Genomic DNA, 22,889 nt, shown 5'->3' on the forward strand with positions numbered 1-22,889 from the left:
TGGCTAACTTAGCAAACTAAGCATTTGTGGTAAGTGCATCTTTATGCATGCCTGCTATTGCGAGTTGGAGGGACGTTCAATTGGATTTTCAAAGTAGTATGAGGTAAATACCACCTTCCCACTTGGTTATGAATGCAGCAAAATACTATCTATCTACACCGTTTCTATCCAATCTATGCTGTGGCTGAAGTCAGAAAAATAGCAAATTGGCCATCAATTGTAACCATTGACTAAGGATTTCAGACCAAAACAGGAGCAGAATGTTTGAAGTGAAACGCCCCATAATAGTATTTCCTTTTTAAATGTTTTTTTTCCAGGGCCACCCAGTTGGTGGCGGCAATACAATGCAAATTGTGGAACGCCATAAAATCTCAACGAAGAAGAAGCAAAGTGACATCGTTTCCGCAAACATTTAAATTTCCTTACATTGCTGGTATTAGCTGTCGAAATCACTGATGTGTAATAAGAACCTTACATATTTTTTTGAGATTCATGAAACTTTTATTAATAACTGTTAGCTTGCAGCAATGTTGATTAACGAGGCTTTTCAGAGACAATTATCTACCATTGTCGAGGTATTAGTTGCAACGGCAGTTGCGGAGATGGGCAGACTCCTCGATGAGTGCTCTGCTTTTGTTATGCCTCTAAAGTTGGTCCAGCAGAATGAGGAAAGTATTTTGCTGAAGAGTAGGCTTCAACGTGTGAACAAAACCAAGACAGTGAGTACACATGTGGTCGGTTGTTGGGACTAAGAATTTGCTGTTGAATGCCGACAAACTAGGCTAGCTAGCTAAGTTACATAACAAACTGTTACTAGTAGCTAGCAAACTGTTAAGGACAGACTTTTACAATGGGTGTATTCGTTTGTCACATTCCATCGCAAAACGTTTTCAAACTGAAACTGTTGACGCGTTTACTCAAGGAAAGAAACGGGGAAGGACCTACCAAGATTTGGCCAATAGAAACTCGTTTTCTTTAAACGTTTGGAATAAACTGTTTGCAACGGAAAAACGAAAACACCCCAGGGTTCGTCTGTTGTGATGCAGCAGATCGTATACTCCAAACGAAAAACGTTTAACGAAAACGATTTTAATAGCTTAATTATGTGAAGGTCCCTCCCGGTTTTGAAACGTTTATTTGGTTCATTAACGGTGTATGTTGGAAGACGTAATGAATACATCCCAGCTAACCTTAATGGCTCACTAACATTATTAGATGGGCACTGAATCAAATATGCTTCTCTCATCTGTGACTGAATTGTCGTTAGCCAACCTAGCTAGCCACCTGAACATCAGTTGGAACCTGCTAGGTCACTAAACTTCATATTTGAATCTTTCAGAGACAATTTTCATCATTCATGAAGATGTTGGGTAAAACATCATTGGAAAAAATGGCCATATTAATGAAGGTATTCATGGTCGAAAGGGAGAGGACTGCCATGGGCATGAGCGCCCAGAGGCGTGTCAGTCGGGCAAGGGGGACAGAGGAAGGAGCACCAAGAGGTACACACACACAGGCTATATCAGAATACTTGAGAAATTAGTCATATCTTTATTTCTAGATATAGTAGATATTAAATGCTTCCACTTACATTGATCATTTAATCATTGGTCATTCAAAGGTATGAGCTGAAGTATGCTAATTGTGTGTAAATGTATAGCTGTCATCCAAATTCAGCACGTGTTCTAGACCAGTGGTTCGCAAACTGGGGCTAGGGGGCGTGAGAGGGCGGCAGGGGGGCTGCGGAACTCAGTCCGGCTTTGAACTTACTCTTGAAAGTTGTAATAGTAGCATGCACAAGCTGCCATTTTGAAATTGGGTAGTACATCACCAGTTCCTCGTGTTATGTTAGTCGTTGCATACCTTAGAGTTATTTATAACTTACCAGAAATGTCCAGATGAACTAGCCCATGTCGGTTAATGTTTTTTTTATTTCGTTTTTTTAGTAACTAAAATATCACATGAATGCACATTAGACATGGCAAAATGTCTAAGCTTTAAACCTGCTAAATTCTATCTGCCAACGAGGGGTGTAAACAGTTTGTGTCATGAACAGTACTTGTGCAGTACTTGTGACAAGCATTTCGCTACACTCGCATTAACATCTGCTAACCATGTGTATGTGACAAATAAAATTTGATTTGATTTGATTTGCCCAAGTACTGGGGGGGCTGGAAGGGAGTCCACCAAGTGGGAAAAGTTTGGGAACCCCTGTTCTAGACCAGTGGGACTTAATGGTGCTGACAGAAATGGCAGGTCTGCTTCTAGCGCCTAAGCAACTTTGCAGCATATTCTTTTGTTGTAATTTCTTACATTATTAGCCAATATATTTTTTTTGTATTATTACTATAGCCGGTAATAACTTTTGGATATCAGAGCTGCGGTAACTCACCAGCATTACGACCAGGAATACAAATTTCCCGAATTGGATCCTTTGTTCGTACCCCCCAGGGCAATTTAACTTATTCCAGAGGCTGCTCCAAAACACCTCCGGCAGAGATGTATTCGGAGTGGACTTCTAGTCCCACTCAGGAGGCGTGCACACCATCCACCGCTAATGTTCAGTTTCTGGATAATAAAGTAGACGAGTTCAGGGCGAGGATCTACTTCCCAGAGAGATATCAGGGATTGTACCATATGCTGTTTCACAGAAACATGGCTCTGTCGGGATATACTGTCCCTGTCCATACAGCCAGCTGGGTTCTTAGTACATGGCGCAGACAGGAACAAAGAATTCTCTGGGAATAAGAAAGGCGGGGGTGTATGTTTCATGATTAACTACTCATGTTATGATAACATACAGACACTCAAATTATTTTCTTTACCCAACCTAGAATATTTATTTTACCTTTATTTAACTAGGCAAGTCAGTTAAGAACAAATTCTTATTTTCAATGACAGCCTAGGATCAGTGGGTTAACTGCCTGTTCAGGGGCAGAACGACAGATTTGTACCTTGTCAGCTCGGGGATATGAACTTGCAACCTTTCGGTTACAAGTCCAACGCTCTAACCCCCAGGCTACCCTGCCACACTGAATACCCTGCAAATCAAATGCTGACCGCATTACCTCCCAAGAGAATTCTCTTTGGTTATAGTCACAGCCGTGTATATTCCCCCTGAAGCCAATACCACGGCTGCCCTCAAAGAACTACACTGGACTTTATACACACTGGAAACCACATATCCAGAGGCCACATTTATTGTTGCCATGGATTTTAACAAAGCACATTTGTTCTACCAACACATTCACTGTGGTACTCGCTTTGGAAAAACATTGGACCGCTGCTACTCAACTTTTCGAAATGCCTACAAGCCCCCCGCCCCTCCCTTAGGCAAATCTGATCATGCCTCCATTTTGCTCCTCCCACCCTGTAGCACGGGTACTTCCTGTTTTGAGTTTCTGCCTAAGGTCTATTCAACGCTGGTGTGACCAATTAGAATCCAGGCTTCAAGATTGTTTTAATCACGCAGACTGGGATATGTTCCGGGAAGCCTCTGAGAATAACGTTGACAAATACGTTGACTGAGTTAATCAGGAGGTGTATAGGAGATGTTGTACCCACTGTGACTATTAAAACCAACCCAAACCAGAAACTGTGGATAGATGTTTTAGCAATCGCGCAAAACTGAAAGAAGGAACCACCGCATTTAACCATAGCAAGGTGACTGGGAATATGGCCGAATACAAAAAGTGTAGTTATTCTCTGGTAAGGCAATCAAATAGGAAAAATAGTCAGTACAAAGTGGAGTTGCAATTCAATGGCAGACATGAGACGTAAGTGGCAGAGTCTACAGACAATCACGGACTACAAAGGGAAATCCAGCCACGTCGCGGACACCGGCATCTTGCTTCCGAACAAGCTAATCACCTTTTTTGCCGGCTTTGAGGATAATACAGTTCCATCGATGTGGCCTGCTACCAAGGACTGTGGGCTCTCCTTCTCTGTGGCCGACGCGAGTAAGACATTTAAGCGTGTAAATCTTCGCAAGGCTGCCGGCCCAGATGGCATCACTAGCCGTATTTGGGGATATATTCAATCTCTCCCTATCCCAGTCTGCTGTCCCCAACTGCTTCAATATGTCCACCATAGTTCCTGTACCCAAGAAAGCAAAGGTAACTGAACTAAATGACTCGCCCCGTAGCACTCACTTCTGTCATCACGAAGTGCTTTGAGAGGCTAGTCAAGGATAATATCACTGTCACCTTACCGGACATCCTAGACCAGTGGTCGCCAACTAGTCGATCGCAGCAGCGGCCCTTCAACCTTAGCAGGCTGAAGAAATTTGGCTTGGCACCTAAAACCCTCATAAACTTTGACAGATGCTCCAATTGAGAGCATCCTGTCGTGCTGTATCACCGCCTGGTACGGCAACTGCATCGCCCGCAACTGCAGGGCTCTGCAGAGGGTGGTGTGGTCTGCCCAACGCATCACGAGGGCAAACTACCTGCCCTCTAGGACACCTACAGCCCCCGATGTCACAGGAAGGCCAAAAAGCCTTCAGCACCTGCATTAATATCAGCTAAATATGTGTGATCAATCAAATTTGATTTGCAATTTGTACTCCTAATTGACCCATTTGACTAGCTGCCTTAACATTATCTGGGAACAACAAACACAATGAATACTAGGCTGATTTTTAGACATATCTAACTAAAAAGACAAGACCTTTTACAATATGAGTTCATTATATCAAACACTGGAATACAATTCTTAATTAGCTCATTATGAATGTGGCATATTCTTATGGTGTTTTTGATGCATTTCTTTTTAAATACTCATACTGTTTTTTTAGGAGACGGTCTTCATTTCCACAACTACTGCACTGACACTGTCTCTGAGAGTGCCCACCAAGAGTAGGATGACTATAACCCCCAGACCTCACCTGCCTCAGAGACACAAGATGACCAGAGAAACACAGAGCCAAACTCAGGCAGGAATGGAGAAGATGCCCAGTGTGGAGGGGAACCTACTGGAGGTATGGGCAGGATGACACTGGATATAGTGAAGTCAATTAGCCATAACGTGTGCTGTAATTTTATGAAACGTAGTACTTGAATCAGTCAGCTAATGACATTGTGGCACCACTACCATTAATTTTTTGAGTCCGTGTTTGATTTAAGGATACTCAGGACAATCAATCAAAACCATTTAATATTATTGTTCCTATGCATTTATAGGGTAAAATGCCACCAATTAGACTGTTAAGGAATTATGTTTGTAATACTCGTTAGCATCGTGGCAAGGAAACAAAACACAAAGCGGCTTTAACTTTACGGAAATAGACCTAATGTTGAAAACATAGTCATCCAGAGTCCTATTTATTTATTTCAATATTTACAATATTTTACATACAGCAAGTTTTTAAAGAACCAAAGAGATTTTAGCCATGGAGAAAATATTGCGATATTGGTATCGTCCCAGCCCTAGTGGGTACATTGTTTGCTGTTTTAAATTATTTCTGGGAAATGTTAGTTAATATCCACCACCTTATTCATACATGTAATGCAGTAGTTTGTTTTACATTTACGCCTCAACAACGACAATGACCCTCTGTTGCAGATGTGGTATTGCTCTCTGAATTTGATCATCAAGAGGAAGTTCACCTTAATCCCCAGCTCTCACCTTCATCAGACCCAGAGAAACAAGACAGCCAGCCCTCAAACATGGAGCCAAACCCAGGCAGGATTGGAGAAGCTGTCCAGAATGGTGGTTCTTCAAATGCAGACCAAAATACAGATGCAAGTGATGCCACCGGAGCAGTGAAGAGGCCATTCATTTGCGATGTTTGTGGAAAGTATTTCGATTGGAGATGCACGCTTAAAGCCCACCTTAATCATCACACCAAACCCTTTAGCTGCCCACAGTATGGGAAATGTTTTGGTATGAAGACGGGGTGTAATAATCACCTCTTGGCGGTACATTCTAAAGACAAGTCCTTCAAATGCACAGATTTTGGGAAGAAGTTTGCTTTGAGAAAAGGTTTCATCAAACACAGGGATTTCAACCCAACTCTGCATACCTGCACAACAAGTGAAAAATCATTCTGTGGGGAACGTGCGCTAAAACGGCACCCGGAAAAGGCATACATCTGCTCTTTGTGTCCAAAAACCTTTCGGTCATGGCCAATATGGAAACGTCATAAGGCAGAGCACTCGGGAGAAGTATTGCTGTGAAACCTGTGGCAAGCTTTTCTGTTCATCTTCATCTTTAGCCAGTCATCAGAGAACAACTCATAGAGCAAAGGCTTATAGCTGTGATGTATGTACTAAAGGTTTCAGGGATGTAACCAATTTCCAAAAACATATGACCTCCCACATTAGAAAAGACCATGTTAGTCTATAAAAAGCTTTTGCCTGAAGTGTATGTGAGAAATGTTTCTCATGTGCACGCACTCTCAGCGATCATCTGACCATCCATATTGGAGTAAAATGTTTTGGTTGTAGCACATGTCACAAACGTTTTCGTCTTTCAACCAGTCTCAAAGGTCATATGACTTTACATACTGGAGAGAAACCTTTTGTCTGTGGTTTATGTGGCAAGCGTTTCCTTCTCCCACACTCTTTTGAAAGACATAAAACCACCCACACTGGGCCTCCCGGGTGGAGCAGTGGTACGTTTGTGGCAAACCTCTCCCTGATGCAGCTAGGCTCAAATGGCATATGTTCGTACATACTGGTGAACAACCTTTTGCCTGTGATCTATGTGGCAAAAGGCTCAGTGACCCAGGCAATCTCAAAAGACACAAGCTGTCTCACACAGGGCAGAAATTGTATGTTTGTAATACTTGTGGTAAAGGTTCAACAACCCTTAAGACACATCAACGCAGTCACACTGGTGAAAAGCCTTACTTGTGATATTTGTGGGCAAGGTTTCACCTCCCATGTCTACGTCAAGAAACACAAGATTCACCTGCCATCTCAACGTTGTTCAAGACTGCAGAACACTGGGCCAAAGTCTCATGTCTGCAGCTACTGTGGTAAAGGCTTCTGTTACAGATCGGTGTTGGATCAGCACATGTGTACTCACACAGGAGAAAAACCATTAAACTGTCTCATTTGTGGGAAATGTTGCATGTTTAAGGCTACTCTTGAAATACACATGCGTACTCACACAGGGGAGAGACCATATGCTTGTAATGAATGTGGCAAGAGTTTCTCCCAGAGTAGTCATTTAGTATCTCACCAGCATCTGCACACTGGTGTTAAAGCATTTGTGTGCTACAAATGTGGGAATGCCTATAGCCGAAATCTGAAAGTTCATAATTGCAAGTTAAACCAGAAAACAGTCCATGGACAGAATGTACAGGATTACTGAAAACCACTCACATGATCACTCTGCATAATAGGATTGGCTTACTTCATAGATGTTCAGTTTCCTATGATGGCGGAAAGACGGGTATACCTTTTAAAACCTCTTAGATGTTCTGGTACCGCTTGTTACCATCATGATCACTTATAAATCGATCTGTGGACACCGTAGATCTTAATGGCTTGCATTGAGCGATAGCCCTGGTTCCCACGGACGCAGTAATATTTTCTGAGCCTGTGTGACGTAGGATGTGGAATCTGAAAGGACTTAAAGCTGGGATGTTTTTCCTACCATTTCATTAGCTCGTCTGATTGTCCAACTCCTGTCTGAGCCCCACATCGCAGCCATTGATAAGAGGTCGACCGATTAATCGGAATGCCCGATTAATTAGGGCCGATTTCAAGGTTTCATAACAATTGGTAATCGGTATTTTTGGACACCTATTGTGGCCAATTTTTTTAAAATATTTTTTATAAATGTACACCTTTATTTAACTAGGTAAGTCCGTTAAGAACACTTCTTATTTTCAATGACTGCCTAGGAACGGTGGGTTAACTGTCTTGTTCAGGGGCAGAACGACAGATTTTTACCTTGTCAGCTCGGGAATTCGTTTTTGCAACCTTCCAGTTACTAGTCCAACGCTCTAACCACCTGCCTTACTTTGCACTCCACGAGGAGCCTGCATGGCAGGCTTGACTACCTGTTACGCGAGGGCAGCAAGAAGCCAAGGTAAGTTGCTAGCTAGCATTAAACTTATCTTATAAAAAAACAATCTTAACACAATCACTAGTTAACTACACATGGTTGATGATATTACTAGTTTATCTAGCGTGTCCTGCGTTGCATATAATCGATGCGGTGCCTGTTAATTTCTCATTGAATCACAGCCTACTTCGCCAAACGGATGATTTAACAAGCGCATTCGCGAAAAAAGCACTGTCGTTGCACCAATGTGTACCCAACCATAAACATCAGTGCCTTTCTTTAAAATCAATACACAAGTACAGTAGGGCAAAAAAGTATTTAGTCAGCCACCAATTGTGCAAGTTTTCCCACTTAAAAAGATGAGGCCTGTAATTTTAATCATAGGTACACTTCAACTATGACAGACAAAATGAGAAGGAAAAAAATCCAGAAAATCACATTGTAGGATTTTTAATGAATTTATTTGCAAATTATGGTGGAAAATAAGTATTTGGTCACCTACAAACAAGCAAGATTTCTGGCTCTCACAGACATGTAACTACTTCTCTGACCTCCACTCGTTACCTGTATTAATGGCACCTGTTTGAACTTGTTATCAGTATAAAAGACACCTGTCCACAACCTCAAACAGTCACACTCCAAACTCCACTATGGCCAAGACCAAAGAGCTGTCAAAGGACACCAGAAACAAAATTGTAGACCTGCACCAGGCTGGGAAGACTGAATCTGCAATAGGTAAGCAGCTTGGTTTGAAGAAATCAACTGTGGGAGCAATTATTAGAAAATGGAAGACATACAAGACCACTGATAATCTCCGTCGATCTGGGGCTCCACGCAAGATCTCACCCCGTGGGGTCAAAATGATCAAGAACGGTGAGCAAAAATCCCAGAACCACACGGGGGGACCTAGTGAAGGACCTGCAGAGAGCTGGGACCAGAGTAACAAAGCCTACCATCAGTAACACACCACGCCGCCAGGGACTCAAATCCTGCAGTGCCAGACGTATCCCCCTGCTTAAGCCAGTACATGTCCAGGCCCATCTGAAGTTTGATGATTTGTTTTGGATGATCCAGAAGAAGATTGGGAGAATGTCGTATGGTCAGATGAAACCAAAATAGAACTTTTTGGTAAAAACTCAACTCGTTGTGTTTGGAGGACAAAGAATGCTGAGTTGCATCCAAAACACCATACCTACTGTGAAGCATGGGGGTGGAAACATCATGCTTTGGGGCTGTTTTTCTGCAAAGGGACCAGGACGACTGATCCGTGTAAAGGAAAGAATGAATGGGGCCATGTATCGTGAGATTTTGAGTGAAAACCTCCTTCCATCAGCAAGAGCATTGAAGATGAAACGTGGCTGGGTCTTTCAGCATGACAATGATCCCAAACACACCGCCCGGGCAACGGAGTGGCTTCGTAAGAAGCATTTCAAGGTCCTGGAGTGGCCTAGCCAGTCTCCAGATCTCAACCCCATAGAAAATCTTTGGAGGGAGTTGAAAGTCCGTGTGCCCAGCAACAGGTCCAAAACATCACTGCTCTAGAGGAGATATGCATGGAGGAATGGGCCAAAATACCAGCAACTGTGTGTGAACCTTGTGAAGACTTACAGAAAACGTTTGGCCTCTCATTGCCAACAAAGTATGTAACAAAGTATTGAGAAACTTTTCTTGACCAAATACTTATTTTCCACCATAATTTGCAAATAAATTCATGAAAAATCCTACAATATGATTTTCAGGATTTTTTTCTTCTAATTTTGTCTGTCATAGTTGAAGTGTACCTATGATGAAAATTACAGGCCTCATCTTTTTAAGTGGGAGAACTTGCACAATTGGTGGCTGTCTAAATACTTTTTTGCCCACTGTATATATTTTTAAACCTGCATATTTAGTTAATATTGCCTGCTAACATGAATTTCTTATAAATAGGGAAATTGTGTCACTTCTCTTGCGTTCCGTTCAAGCAGTCAGGGTATATGCAGCAGTTTGGGCCGCCTGGCTCGTTGCGAACTTTGAAGTCCATTTATTCCTAACAAAGACTGTAATTAATTTGCCAGAATTGTACATAACTATGACATAACATTGAAGGTTGGACAATGTAACAGCAATATTTAGACTTAGGGATGCCACCCATTAGATAAAATATGGAACGGTTCTGTATTTCACTGAAAGAATAAATGTTTTGTTTTTGAAATGATAGTTTCCGGATTCGACCATATTAATGACCAAAGGCTCGTATTTCTGTGTGTTATTTATGTTTAAATTAAGTCTATGATTTGATATTTGTTAGAGCAGTCTGACTGAGCGATGGTAGGCAGCAGCAGGCTCATAAACATTAATTCAAACAGCACTTTCGTGGGTTTTCCAGCAGCTCTTCGCTGTGCTTCAAGCATTGAGCTGTTTATGACTTCAAGCCTATCAAATCCCGAGATTAGGCTGGTGTAACCGATGTGAAATGGCTAGCTAGTTTATCGGGGTGCGCGCTAATAGCGTTTCAAACGTCACTCGCTCGGAGACTTGGAGTAGTGGTTCCTCTTGCTCTGCAAGGGCCGCTGCTTTTGTGTAGCGATGGGTAACGATGCTTCGAGGGTGGCTGTTGTCGATGTGTTTCTGGTTCGAGCCCAGGTAGGGGCGAGGAGAGGGACAGAAGTTATGCTGTTACACTGACAATACTAAAGTGCCTATAAGAACATCCAATAGTCAAAGGTATATGAAATACAAATCGTATAGAGGGAAATAGTCCTATAATAACTACAACCTAAAACTTCTTACCTGGGAATATTGAAGACTCATGTTAAAAGGAACCACCAGCTTTCATATGTTCTGAGCAAGGAACTTAAACGTTAGCTGTTTTTACATGGCACATATTGCACTTTTACTTTCTTCTCCAACACTTTGTTTTTGCATTATTTTACCAAATTGAACATGTTTAATTATTTGAGGCTAAATAGATTTTATTGAATATTATAATACGTTAAAGTAAGTGTTCATTCAGTATTGTTGTAATTGTCATTATTACAAATTTAAAAAATCATCCGATTTAATCGGTATCGGCTTTTTTTGGTCCTCCAATAAATCTGTATTGGCATTGTAAAATCATAATCGGTCGACCTCTAATTGACAAAGCACGTGGCTGCAATCATTACATTGTAATGCCGCAGGAGAGCGTGGTTTCATCAGGGTAGCAGAGATCGATTTATAGCAATTAATCTAAAATAATTTTGATGTTTAAACACACTTTCTGTTTGTCATCGATGGACAAGCTTGAGCTCTGTGAGACGTTCACAGCGATGGGGGCAGACGTTTTGATCAAGAGACCTTCAGAAAATATTCACATTTTCTGTAACTAAACACAAATATATATTTTAGTTATAAGGAAGATGAAATCTTAGTTTTATTTGATTTTGTTATATTTAGAAAGTATATAAGCCATAAGACTTATTCATACACATTTGAGTTGGAAATGCACAAAATATTTCATTTTCTTATCATATTTGTACTGTGTACTTGAGCTTGTGTCCTCCAAAGTGACTACACCTCAGCAATATACAGTAACTATTTTTACTCGAAAGGTGAGATTTGAATCTTTTCTTTGAGTATGCAGCGTTGCTAGTTTATGGATCGCTCATGATAAAAAATTACTTTTGTAGAATACGTAGACATTTTCAATTACATTTAGTTACATTTAACTGGTTTTAATGATTAATGGCTAGTTCATGCTCAGGATCTGTAAATTAACTGACCACCTTAGTTAGGGTGGTACTCTTTAAGAATAAGTGAGACAGGTTTTTTTTATACTTTAAGACAAGTGGCGGTCAATGCCGTTTCAGTTGAGGGAGTACTGATTTATTTTCATGAGCATGACTTTATTTCTATTACTGCATATTGGATGACTGTCATTCATATTCCATTGACCCAGTTAAATGTAACAGCAATAGTTTTAGGCTACTACATGATACTCAAATTTTCTTTATACCCATCCTGAGTTTGCTACAACCTAACCTATGAATGAAAGTTTACAATGTAGATGCACACGAGACAAATTTGATGTGACAGTTACATTCAATACCGCCTTGCACACTCTTGCCTGCATCTAGCTGATAGGTGGTGTAATCATTAGTCCATCAGTTGCAAACGATAGTTTCTATTGGACAAATTCAGCTATGTTTATCCCCGTTTTGTTCTGTTTGCTTCTGTTTAAGAAACGTTTTTCAACAGAATCGGCAGAATGAATACACCTGATCATGCGTAAACACAGTTCAGTTTCATAGAGCCACGTTGTAATTCTTTCTCACATCTATGTTATGCTCTAACCTCCTTTCACCTCTTCCCTTTGCTTGTAGACTTCAATGCACAACACATCAGCTGTACCTGACCAGTCGAAAGAACCTTTCCAAGCCAAAGCGCTACACAATGGGGTGGCAGTGTAGCCTAGTGGTTAGAGCGTTGGACTAGTAACCGAAAGGTTGCAAGATCAAATCCCAGAGCTGACAAGGTAAACTACAATCATGCAGTAAAGTTAGTGTACATTCAGTAAGCAGTTACACCAGCAGGCCACAGTGGCAATAACTTAGTAAAACCAAAAGCTTACATTGGAAGAGTTCCTGTGTACACCTGTTTACACTGTGTTGTAATAGCCTAGCTAACATAGCATCCCTCTGTTTCAGCAGGCTATACTAGCTAGGGCTAGTAGCTAGCTGCATTTGCTAGCTATGAAAGTGGAAAAAAATACTTTCTCTCTTGCTTCTCCTTCAGAAGAAATTAATTTGTTCAAAACTGTTAAACTATTTTCTACTACTCAACACATTTAATGCAGTTATAGCTAGCTGTAGCTTATGCTTTCAGTACTATTCATTCTCTGATCCTTTGATTGGGTGGACATGTCAGTTCATGCTGCAAGAGCTCTGATAGGTTGGAGGACGTCCTCTGGAAGTTGTCATAATTACTGTAAGTTTATAGAAGGGGATGAGAACCATGAGCCTACTAGGATTTGTATTGAAATCAATGTACTCTGAGGAGGATGGAAGCTAGCTGTCCTCTGGCTACACAATGGTGCTACCCTACAGAGTGCTGTTGAGGCTAATGTAGACATTATTTGCGAAAGTGTTTTAATCAATTACTTTATTTAGTATTGGTTTTATCTAAGAAGGCTAACTTTTTAAATATGTTTTAAAATGTACATTTGTATGAAATTCACTGGGGATACGTCTCCTCTTCTTCCTCTAAGGTACCTCCACTGTTCAAGACTGGCCTTTTCAAGGCTCTCTTGAGTCCTAATGGTATTATTTTCTGAAGTTTTGGGGGTATGATAAATGATAAGATTGGTTAAATTAAGGGATATATTTCTTAATTTTCATTTGAAACAAATACACAGAAGAAAATTAAATACCTTTTGGTATTTAAGTGTTGATCCCATATTTCAATGGCAGAAATGAAAGATCCTAGACATTTTCCATATGCATAAAAATGTTATTTCTCTGTGCACAAATTTGTTTACATCTCTGTTGGTGAGCTTTTCTCCTTTGCCAAGATAATCCATCCACCTGACAGGTGTAGAAAATAGAAACCCACTCAGCCTGGGAGACAGGGCTGACTGTCAGGCATCCTTCAAGGCTTAAATACCCCACGAGGGCTTAGTTGAACCACGAAGTCTTAGCTCAAGGTAAGGGACATTTTAGCTTGCTAACGTTCTAATTTATAAATGACAATGAACTCCAAACACATGAAAGCATGATGTTAAAAGGAAGTGTTGCCATCGATTTAAAAAAAAATATGTGCTGATCCACCATGGGCTGTCGCTTAAGTTATACTGTCAATCTATCATCAATAGATCCAGTCATATTTAAAATTTCTCATGATCTCGACAAAACTTTTATGTAGAGGTCATGATCATTTAGCGGTCATGATCTCTACATAACTAGGGAATATCTCTGGACTTCTGTACTGTAGCCGATTTCACTTCCTCAAACCCCCAGAATGAATCTAAGATAACTCAATGAATTTTTGATGTTTTATTTTCCCGGGGATGTTTTAGTTGAGCAATTTAACATCTAGTGAAGGTGTTTGTTGCAGTTTTTCTTAATACATGTTGCACATTTTTGTACTTACGTTAACAAAGTCAGAGCTGCTGGGCAGGTCTGTCTCACTGTCTATGCTATTAGATAGAGGGCAATCACCGCAGCGATACACACAATGTTAGTGGGTAAATGGACATTGTCAAATCAAAACCCAACCTTATTTTACCCGTTGGGACGCACGGATGTTCCAAACTCTGTTTTAGACGACTCACTTTATGACCAAAATTATCCTATTTGCTCGTAGTACATTTTGACTCTCGAATAACTGTTTTTGACTCATATGGACGCCACACAGGCCACTCCAAATGTATGTGTAGATTTAAACTTTTAAAAAATATATATTTTTAATGGAATTGCTTATTTGCTCTGATATAAGTTTCATAATGCTTATGTAGTTACTGTGTGATATAAGTAGGACACTTGACACCCTGGGAATTTAGAGAAACTGTTCAGTTGTGCCTGTTCACTCTGCCTGACTGCCTTCCTTTTTTGAAGATGTTTATTTTCATTATTGGAGCTACCACTTGAGTATCTGGTCAATGTAATGGATAATCTGTGAGTTGGACAATTTTTATCACTATAATAATTTAATAGGCATTATATAGTGCTTTTCTACCAACTGAGGTACTCAAAGCACTTTACATAGTAGGGTGAAATTCACCTCATTCAATGTGTAGTACCCACCTGGGTGATGCACAGTAACTATTTTTGTGCCAGAACACATCAGCTGGAGAGGTGATGTATGCTAATTAGGAAATGGGTTCAGGTTGGGAATTTAGCCATGACACCAGGGTTAATGCCCCTATTCTTACCATAAGTGCCATGAGATTTTTAATGACCATAGAGATCTGGGACACCGATTGAACATCCCATCTGAAAGACAGCACCCTACACAGCGCAATGTACCCTTCACTGCCCTGGGATCTCTTTAGGGAAGAGTGCCCCCTACTGGCCCTCCATTTCCAGCAGCATCTGGTCTCCTATCCGGGGACTGACCCTGCTTATCTTCAGAGGTAAGCCAGCAGTGGGAGGCAGGGTGGCATGCTGCAACACACTTTGAATGGAGATGACCAACCTCTTGACAAAAGTGATCGAATGTGCCCATTGATTATTTGTAGACAGCTTGTGTCAATTAAAGAACATCTATGAAATTTCTACCTGCAGAAAACCTAATTGCTCATGATATAAATAAGTGCCCAAAAGCATGCCTTTACGCAATGATGACGTTAACGTGGTGTGTTTCTTTAACACCTCATGAATAATATTGTAATATTATGGGCTGGGTTGTATATAAATTATCCGCCATTTTGGACATACCGCATGCTCAAATGCTGTAGCCTGCCAGGTTCCAACTTAATGCAGGGGGATGTTCATAATTTAATCACAGGTCAATATGTTTGTTCTTGAATCATTCGGTTCGTAAAAAAAACGTCATTAGCTTTTACATTGTATGTAACCCAGGTTTTCTTCCAGCTGATTTTGAAAAACATTCTCAACATGAAGGGTATAATTGAAGATCCCACCGAAAGTGCTGGTTTTGGGTGCGCCGTGACAAACCGTTTTGGTCAGCTTTTAGACAACGAGGCCGACCCTTTCGATATTATTCGCCAGGCGCAGGTGGAAAAACAGAAGAAAAAGGATGAGCTGAAAAGAACTGATACAACATCCAAACCTGTCAAGAAGGAGTCTCAAAAGGACAAGAGAACTCCCTTGAATGCTGTGGAAGGCAACCATTCACAGGCAAAAAATGTACAGGGTAAGTCCATGCAATGGGTGAAGGCCTAGCTAGCTAACGTTGACGGCACGTGTCAAGTGCTTTTAAGGTGTAACGTTATCTAAAACCATTCCTGCGTGTCAAACTTGCATAATTGACACTAATGATAAAAATGAACTATTCCTGTCCGTCGCGTGTCCATCCATGTGTTATGGAACTCCACGTTATTATGCACATGTTTGCCATCTGGCTGACGTAGTAGCTGACTTAACTACCTTGTTAGCTAACTAGTTAGATTTCTAAATAGCCAACTTCAGTGCAACATGGGGGTTGTGCTAGATAGTTAACTTTGTATTTTCACATGAACTTTCGTGGAATTGCTAGCACGGTATAGATTGTAAGCTGGTGATAACTATATCTATCACATGCTAGCTAACTAGCAAGCTATCTAGTTAGGTTTAGCTAGTAACCTACAGTACATGGAGGCCTTTTTGAAGTGGCCAGTTTAGGGGGGTGTGTGGGGTGATGACGTAATTTGTCGTGATTTATGTGCAGGTCAGAAATATCCTCCTCGAGGTGCACCTGGCCAGGTGGAGGAGAAGGGGGAGCGACGAGTTGCCTTCCGGGATCGGAGGCAGAACGACAGTGAGGCTCCGCTAGGATACTCAATTGAAAGGTAGTTATACACTAGAGGGGAATTTTCTGGGTTGACCGATTGAACATGACATCGGCTGCTTTTACACAGGCAACCCAACTGACTTTTGACCAATTAAATCAGCTCTGAAAAAGACAGGATGATTAAAGGGCAAGTGTTATTTTCCAGAATATCAATGGAAATAGCCCCATTCTGATAATTTTACACTGCCTGTGTAAACAGCCATAGGCTATTCAAGTATTAACATGTGTAATTACCTTCGGTTTTCTTTCTATGCTGACCCCCACTTTGCAGAGCTGAGAGAACTGGATAGTTGTATTCATGTTCACGCCAACTGGCCAACCAGGGCCTTCAGGTGGAGTCATCATGCACTTTACTAGGGGTGTGCGGAACTCTTGTAATCCTAGCCGTTTCACACTTGATAGGTTACTCGTAATTGTCTTTACTTGTGTTTGGAAAACCCAGAAGTGCAGTAAAGCCTGTACTATAGTGCTGCGCCATCACTCAAAGTGCTTCTGTTCCTTCACTCATTCACACATTGCTCATGATCCCGACATCTGAAATGCACATTACTTACTTTCATAGTCCTAATTATCAACAAAATGATGCATGGCTGATTACTGCTGCCTGCATTTATTCCAGATGTTCTCACTCTAGTAGCCTAGGCTAGATTGTTTTACTTTCGAGAGGAGCCAAATTTCTCTCCCAGCGTGTAGCCTATGCAACAACATTTGTACAATCAAAATGAACTATTTAAATGTGTAATTTTATCTTCTAATCTGTCGCTTGGAAAACATGTCGGAGAAATAATCATAGTAGGGGAGACTCGCGTGTCTGGTGAATTCAGTTGCCGGACAAAGTAGTAAACACAAACAACTGCCACAACATGGCCTCAGCAAATCCGACTGAAAATATAAACAGATCGATAGCAGGAATAATGCCTAGCTACTGATTTTGTTTGGAGACGGAAAGGAGAGTTGTGAGTGAAAGTGGAACATGGTGCAAGTCCTGGACATGAGATGTTTGTTCTAATCAATCATGGCAGCAGGCAGCACCCTGCCGGTGTCTTTACTGACAGCTGCTACCTTTTTTAGCAACTTTCTCAGATTACAGATAATGACAACATCGTTGTATCTGGCAAATTCCTCACATCCCTACCAATTCTCCTTTTGTCTGAGTACTCGGCACACCCCTCCTTACCCCGGAACTTCAATTAATCTCAGGTGTTTCTTTGATTAATAAACTGAACACAACTGAAAAAATACAACTTCCCTTGACTGAATAATTAGTCTCTGACTGTTAGTCTCTGGCCTAATTTCTAGTGTTCTGTACTCCTGAAGTTGACTGTGTGCTTGCCATTTAGCTAGCAGTTCTAAGCTGTTAGCAGCCAATGGCTAGCAGCTTCTTATGGGTGATTACAGAATGATTTAATTGAACAAATTAAACAATAGTGTAATATGCGAAGATCGCTCCACCATTTCCTGGTCGCTAAAATTCTAATAGTTCACTTAAACAAGCAGTGTAGAGTGACTCATTGTACCATCTAAACCGCTATAAAATTTGTTTTCAGTAACAAATATTATTTTTTCAGTTTGAAGCATGCCTCAAGTGTAGGGCTGGGCAATATATTGTGAAAACCTGTACAGATTTTTACAATAGTCTAAAGGTATTTTTATACAGTGATAAATTACCATGTTGGTCAACTTCACTTAAGTTTTGTCCTAGTTTGGTTACAAATAAAACCATCATAATGGAGAGCCTACTAAAACCACGTAGAATTCTTTTTTTTAACCTTTCTAGGCTCATGCACAACTCAAACATATTTAGAACTTCAGAAACAAAATGCTGCCATACCATCAAATTAGCCAAAATATCATCACACCATTTTTTTTTTTTTTTATCACCCTACCCAAGTGTCAGGTATGGAGCGTGACGTCACGATCTCTGCTGATCGGCTACTGCATAGCAACCTAGCTATGCCAAAAGCCCTGGTTTTCCCTAAAAAAGCCTATGTAAATTACAATCACCAGAATGGCAAAACAAACATTTTTTTCATAGCATTGACATCATCCATGTATTCCTATCATCTACTGGTTTTAATGTCTGGTTTGAAGCTGATGCACAAATCCGAAAGTAAGATGCAAAAACAACTTAGAATGGAAGCTTAGCAATGGAACAGATCTGTCGCTGCATAGGCTTGTTTTCAATGAGAATGAGATCAGTAATTCGTATTTCTGTGAGAATTTGGTCAGGACGCCCAGTAAGTTATATGGCAGCTTTAACCTGTAAACAAGAGAACCTCTTTCAAACAATCCATTTAGAAACGGGTGTTTATTTGCTCAAATGTGTGCTTTTGCCTGACTATTGAAATGGACAGGTGGCTAAGTTTTTATGTTAACTGACCACTACACCCCCCAAAAAAAAAAAAAAAAAAAACAGGCCTGTGGATCAGGGTGAGCGTGCCGCAAGGGGCCGAGGTGGTGGTCGTGGAAGAGGAATGCGCGGCAACAGCAACTTCAGATCCACAGATGGCTTTGACCAGAGAGGCAAAAGGGAGTTTGAGCGCCACAGTGGCAGCGATAGAACGTAAGAACAAAACTTATCACATTGCTTTTAAATCAAGTTTGTCTGTTTCACAATGCATGTGAGTGTTGTACTTGGATTATGAGAAAATAGTTGAGGTTGATCATTTAAAGTTTTGCCTGTTGCAGTGGTGTCAGGTCAGAGGAGAAGCGAGGGGGCAGTGGTCCACGTAACTGGGGATCCATGAGGGACCACATGAGGTGAGTACGCACATTAGGACTGTAAATGTGAGACTTTTAACTGCCTCCGTGTTTGAGTAGCTATAGGTGTACTCTGCTGTCCTAGTTTGGACTGTTAGTAGGTGTAGCCTCAAACCCAGTTATCTCACATTCTGTTCAAATGCCTTGAAGTCTTCAGGAAGATTATAAAAGGTGTTTAGTACAGTAGTCTAGGTGAAAACCAGTCAAATATTTTGCGTTGATCCAAACCGGTTTCAGAATTTCTGACTGGCAACAAGCTAGCTAGTGATGGTAGTGCCGCATAGGCTACTAAAACATTGTCCAACACTGTTGGAAAAGACTGGGACAAAACAACGAAACGAAGCTCAAACAAGAAAATGCCCCTCCTGATGGGCAATATAATTTCTACTCGGACCCAATCAAATGTGAGTGCTGAAAGCCAGTACTCTCATTCTAACGTACAATCCCATACAGAAGTTGTTCAGACTTTAAATAGTTGTCAATGAGATTTGGATGGAACTAGCCAAGCTGTGGCTTGTCTCTTGAAAAAATATTACAATGAGAGCCAATATATTCCTTTGGGTCTCATTGAGGTGGGTCTCAACCAATGTGACTTGGCATGTCTTCATCAGCACTTTCATATGAATTGTCTTGAATGATTGTTACTGTAGTTATACTGTTTATGCTATTTTAGTGCTGCCGCTGATGGGGCTCCCACTGAGGGAGGGGATGGAGATGAGTTGGCAGATTCCGCAGAGACTGGAGCAAATCGGTGAGCGAGCCAAGTGACTGACCAGCGCATCAATGTTAATCAGACAACACAGTGAGAGTGCAAATAATATACTTGTGTAGCTTACTACTTTATGGAAATCCTCTATGATACTCACTACATATTCTTGTCTATACATGCCCTGAACTCAAACATTATCATTTTAAATGCTCACATTTACTTTAGTTATAGAATGAGTTTCAGGTTTCCATCCCCATAGTAATCTGTTGATTCTCTGCAGTGCCCCGGAGACTGAAGGCGAGGGGGAAGCAGTGGTGGAGGTTTCCGTGGAGATGTCTCTGGACGAGTGGAAAGCCCTACAGGAACAGAACCGGCCCAAGAAGGAGTTCAACCTGCGCAAGGCTGATACCATTGTGCCCTCTGACTCTGTGGTCATCCACAAGTCCAAGAAACAGGTTGAGGTGAGGAATCTTACACAAATGCTGCAAAAACGGGATGCCTAATATCACTGCTTGTTTCTTTTGGGCCTCATTGAATTACAGCAAACTGATTTATATTGTACTTGTGTCTCGTTTCTCTTGATCAACAGGAGGAGGTTGAGGAGGATGACGCTGCAGCCCTCCGTCGCCCTGTCAATGACATCACAGCCAAGCTGAAGATTGACTTTGGCAGTCTGGGACGACCCTCACGGGGTACCAGAGGAGGAGGAAGAGGTGGACGAGGTGGCCCAGCCACACGGCCAGAGACCATTTCTCCCCAGAAGCCTCCTGAGAAGGTATGTCTGGACTGAATGGGTCCTGTTAGATATATATCAGGGGTTTGAAACCATTGCCAAAGGCAGCAAGGATGGTGGGCAGGTTCAGTTCGCCCCGTTGCCTTTCTGCCTGTCTCATTCAATTGTGAATAGCACTGCAATATTCCTTTGGGCAGCATATTCCTTACCAATGTGTTGATACACATAAGTTGACTGACTGATTCTCCCTAGGCCCGATTCCAGCAGGGACAGGCCCCAAACCCTGACGACCCAGAAGACTTTCCTGCCCTTGCCTAAAGGAAGTGGACCAGCACTGGACCAGAGCCCAGTCTACAGGTGGCCCTTCACCTGTACTGTGCCTTAGTGGATTTGGCTGCACTTCCCAAGAGGAGCAGGAAATAAACTGGTTATGCTTGTATCTATCCCAAAGGACTGTATATATCAGAGTTCCTATCTGCTCTCTGTATAGTTCAGATGAATAGCCTTTCATTGTAATGGGAAATATGAATACTTGACCTGTTTATAAAAAAAATAAATACTGTTGACATTGACACATGACTTAGGATACTATTTGTTCAACCACAAGTGTAAACTGACAGTGGTAGACGCCTTATGGTTTCTCCAGTGACGTCTTATTAAAGCACATGGATTGCTTTATTGAATAGCCATTTGTGCCAATGCCTAGACAAGTGTGCCTTTTAGTCAGCCCCAAGGGGGTCTATCAATAATGTTCTTTGAGTCATTACTAGCCATCTCAGATCCACCTCATTCCTCACACCAAACAACCCATCTAAATAAGAAACAAATGTTTAAACGGCATGGAATACTTCACAGGAAATTATTTGTTTGTTCATCTTTATTGTATGAAATCTTTGACAGGTTTTTATAAAGGATTTCTCCGGAAATGTAACCTTCATGAATTTCCATTCTGTATGAGTGTAGTGTCCAGAACAGAGCGCCTCTACCCTGCTGTTGCCTAGTAATAATGAACTAGAATGCATGAGAACTCTTCCTGTTGTCAAAGGCCTACTGGCGGTACCACAGCCAGCTTTCCCCTGTGGCACAATCCCATGTTCACTAAGCTGATGTCACTTAATGCCATTTTATTGAATTATGAATGTGCTTTTTAATTTGTTTTAATGCATGTTAGGGTAACTGTCCCCTAGTGAGGCAATTCGGTTGTAAGTTAAGTCTTTGGCCTTACTGTGCTTTTGAACAATTGGAATCTGGCCGGGGAACAACTCAATGGTTTGCTCATTTTAGCTATTCATTGACTCTGGCCTGTGATTTCATGGAAGGAAATCAACAGTTAGTCTACATGAGGTCTTCTTCTTGGTGGTTGTCTTGAGGCCTAACAAAGTCCTCTGGGGAGGGTGATGGAGTGGAGAGAACCAATCGCCATGCTGGCGGATGGCCAGTTCCTCTGTTAGAGGATTTGAGATCCAAATCCGCTGTATACACTGACGTCTCTGACCTTGGCTACAGACACCACTCAATTAATTAGTGTATATTATAAGTCTCACATGTGGACTCATCAATCAACTGAGGTTTATGAGAAATGGTTTTAATCACAAGTTAACAAAGCAAATCAACAGGATTTCAGCGACATGAACGGCACAACTAAAGCTGTTCTGGAACTACTGAATCATTTGAGGAAAATATAACTGGTTTGGAGCAAAGGCAAGACTCATGTCTACTTTTCTTCCTGGGGGGCTCATTGTATTGATTAGCAGGTAAAGGTCAGAGTGGGGGGCATGGCTGCCATCCTGGGGGCTTTAGAGGGATTGATATTTTATCTTAAGAAAATCAAAACAAGCCTCTTAAATCAACCCTATGGGGAGTGGAGCCTCATTACTCCCTGTTAAGGATGTGAGGGAACTGTTTTCTTTTTCTCAGGAGAAGGAACTTGAGTCTGCCATTCATCTGCCAACAACTCTGGTTATTTACAAGGAATTTGTAAATGCCAAAGTTAACATAAGTCAGAAGGCACTAAACATTTTTTTTAAATTGTTAATGTGAATGTAGCAATTCAATGAATCATAATGGATAGTGCTCAGACTCATGTACATGTCACAAAGGGAGAGGGTGGAGAATGAGTGAGTAAATGTAACCACCCACTAGGCTGGTTACAGTGCACAAAGACCACCACAGTAAGGTTATTTTTCTTGTCTTTATCCTAGT

General features: G+C 41.3%; 2 protein-coding genes across 2 annotated transcripts; both read left to right on the forward strand.

Moving 5' to 3' along the window:
• The first annotated feature begins 387 nt into the window (after nucleotides 1-387).
• Nucleotides 388-6,820, forward strand: LOC112220398. The gene is made up of 3 exons (XM_042302363.1): nucleotides 388-719; nucleotides 4,796-4,978; nucleotides 5,563-6,820. The coding sequence occupies exons 1-3, from the start codon at nucleotides 528-530 to the stop codon at nucleotides 5,764-5,766; spliced, it is 579 nt and encodes a 192-aa protein (XP_042158297.1). The 5' UTR covers nucleotides 388-527; the 3' UTR covers nucleotides 5,767-6,820.
• Nucleotides 6,821-15,404: 8,584 nt separating this feature from the next.
• Nucleotides 15,405-21,259, forward strand: LOC112220397 (intracellular hyaluronan-binding protein 4-like). The gene is made up of 8 exons (XM_024382276.2): nucleotides 15,405-15,849; nucleotides 16,363-16,483; nucleotides 18,902-19,048; nucleotides 19,174-19,245; nucleotides 19,919-19,996; nucleotides 20,235-20,415; nucleotides 20,544-20,729; nucleotides 20,940-21,259. Exons 1-8 carry the CDS (start codon nucleotides 15,591-15,593, stop codon nucleotides 21,003-21,005), a joined length of 1,110 nt encoding a protein of 369 aa, XP_024238044.2. The 5' UTR covers nucleotides 15,405-15,590; the 3' UTR covers nucleotides 21,006-21,259.
• The last annotated feature ends 1,630 nt before the right edge of the window (nucleotides 21,260-22,889 follow it).

This window comes from Oncorhynchus tshawytscha, linkage group LG20, assembly GCF_018296145.1.
Source record: "Oncorhynchus tshawytscha isolate Ot180627B linkage group LG20, Otsh_v2.0, whole genome shotgun sequence".
In the NCBI taxonomy this organism is placed as follows: Eukaryota; Metazoa; Chordata; class Actinopteri; order Salmoniformes; family Salmonidae; genus Oncorhynchus; species Oncorhynchus tshawytscha.

Coding starts and splice junctions, on each gene's coding strand:
- LOC112220398 (XM_042302363.1), top strand. CDS start 528: ATGTTGATTAACGAGGCTTTTCAGAGACAATTATCTACCATTGTCGAG. Junction 720..4,795: donor GTGTGAACAAAACCAAGACA/GTGAGTACACAT, acceptor CTGTTTTTTTAG/GAGACGGTCTTCATTTCCAC. Junction 4,979..5,562: donor TGGAGGGGAACCTACTGGAG/GTATGGGCAGGA, acceptor CCTCTGTTGCAG/ATGTGGTATTGCTCTCTGAA.
- LOC112220397 (XM_024382276.2), top strand. CDS start 15,591: ATGAAGGGTATAATTGAAGATCCCACCGAAAGTGCTGGTTTTGGGTGC. Junction 16,484..18,901: donor CTAGGATACTCAATTGAAAG/GTAGTTATACAC, acceptor AAAAAAAAACAG/GCCTGTGGATCAGGGTGAGC. Junction 19,049..19,173: donor CACAGTGGCAGCGATAGAAC/GTAAGAACAAAA, acceptor TGCCTGTTGCAG/TGGTGTCAGGTCAGAGGAGA.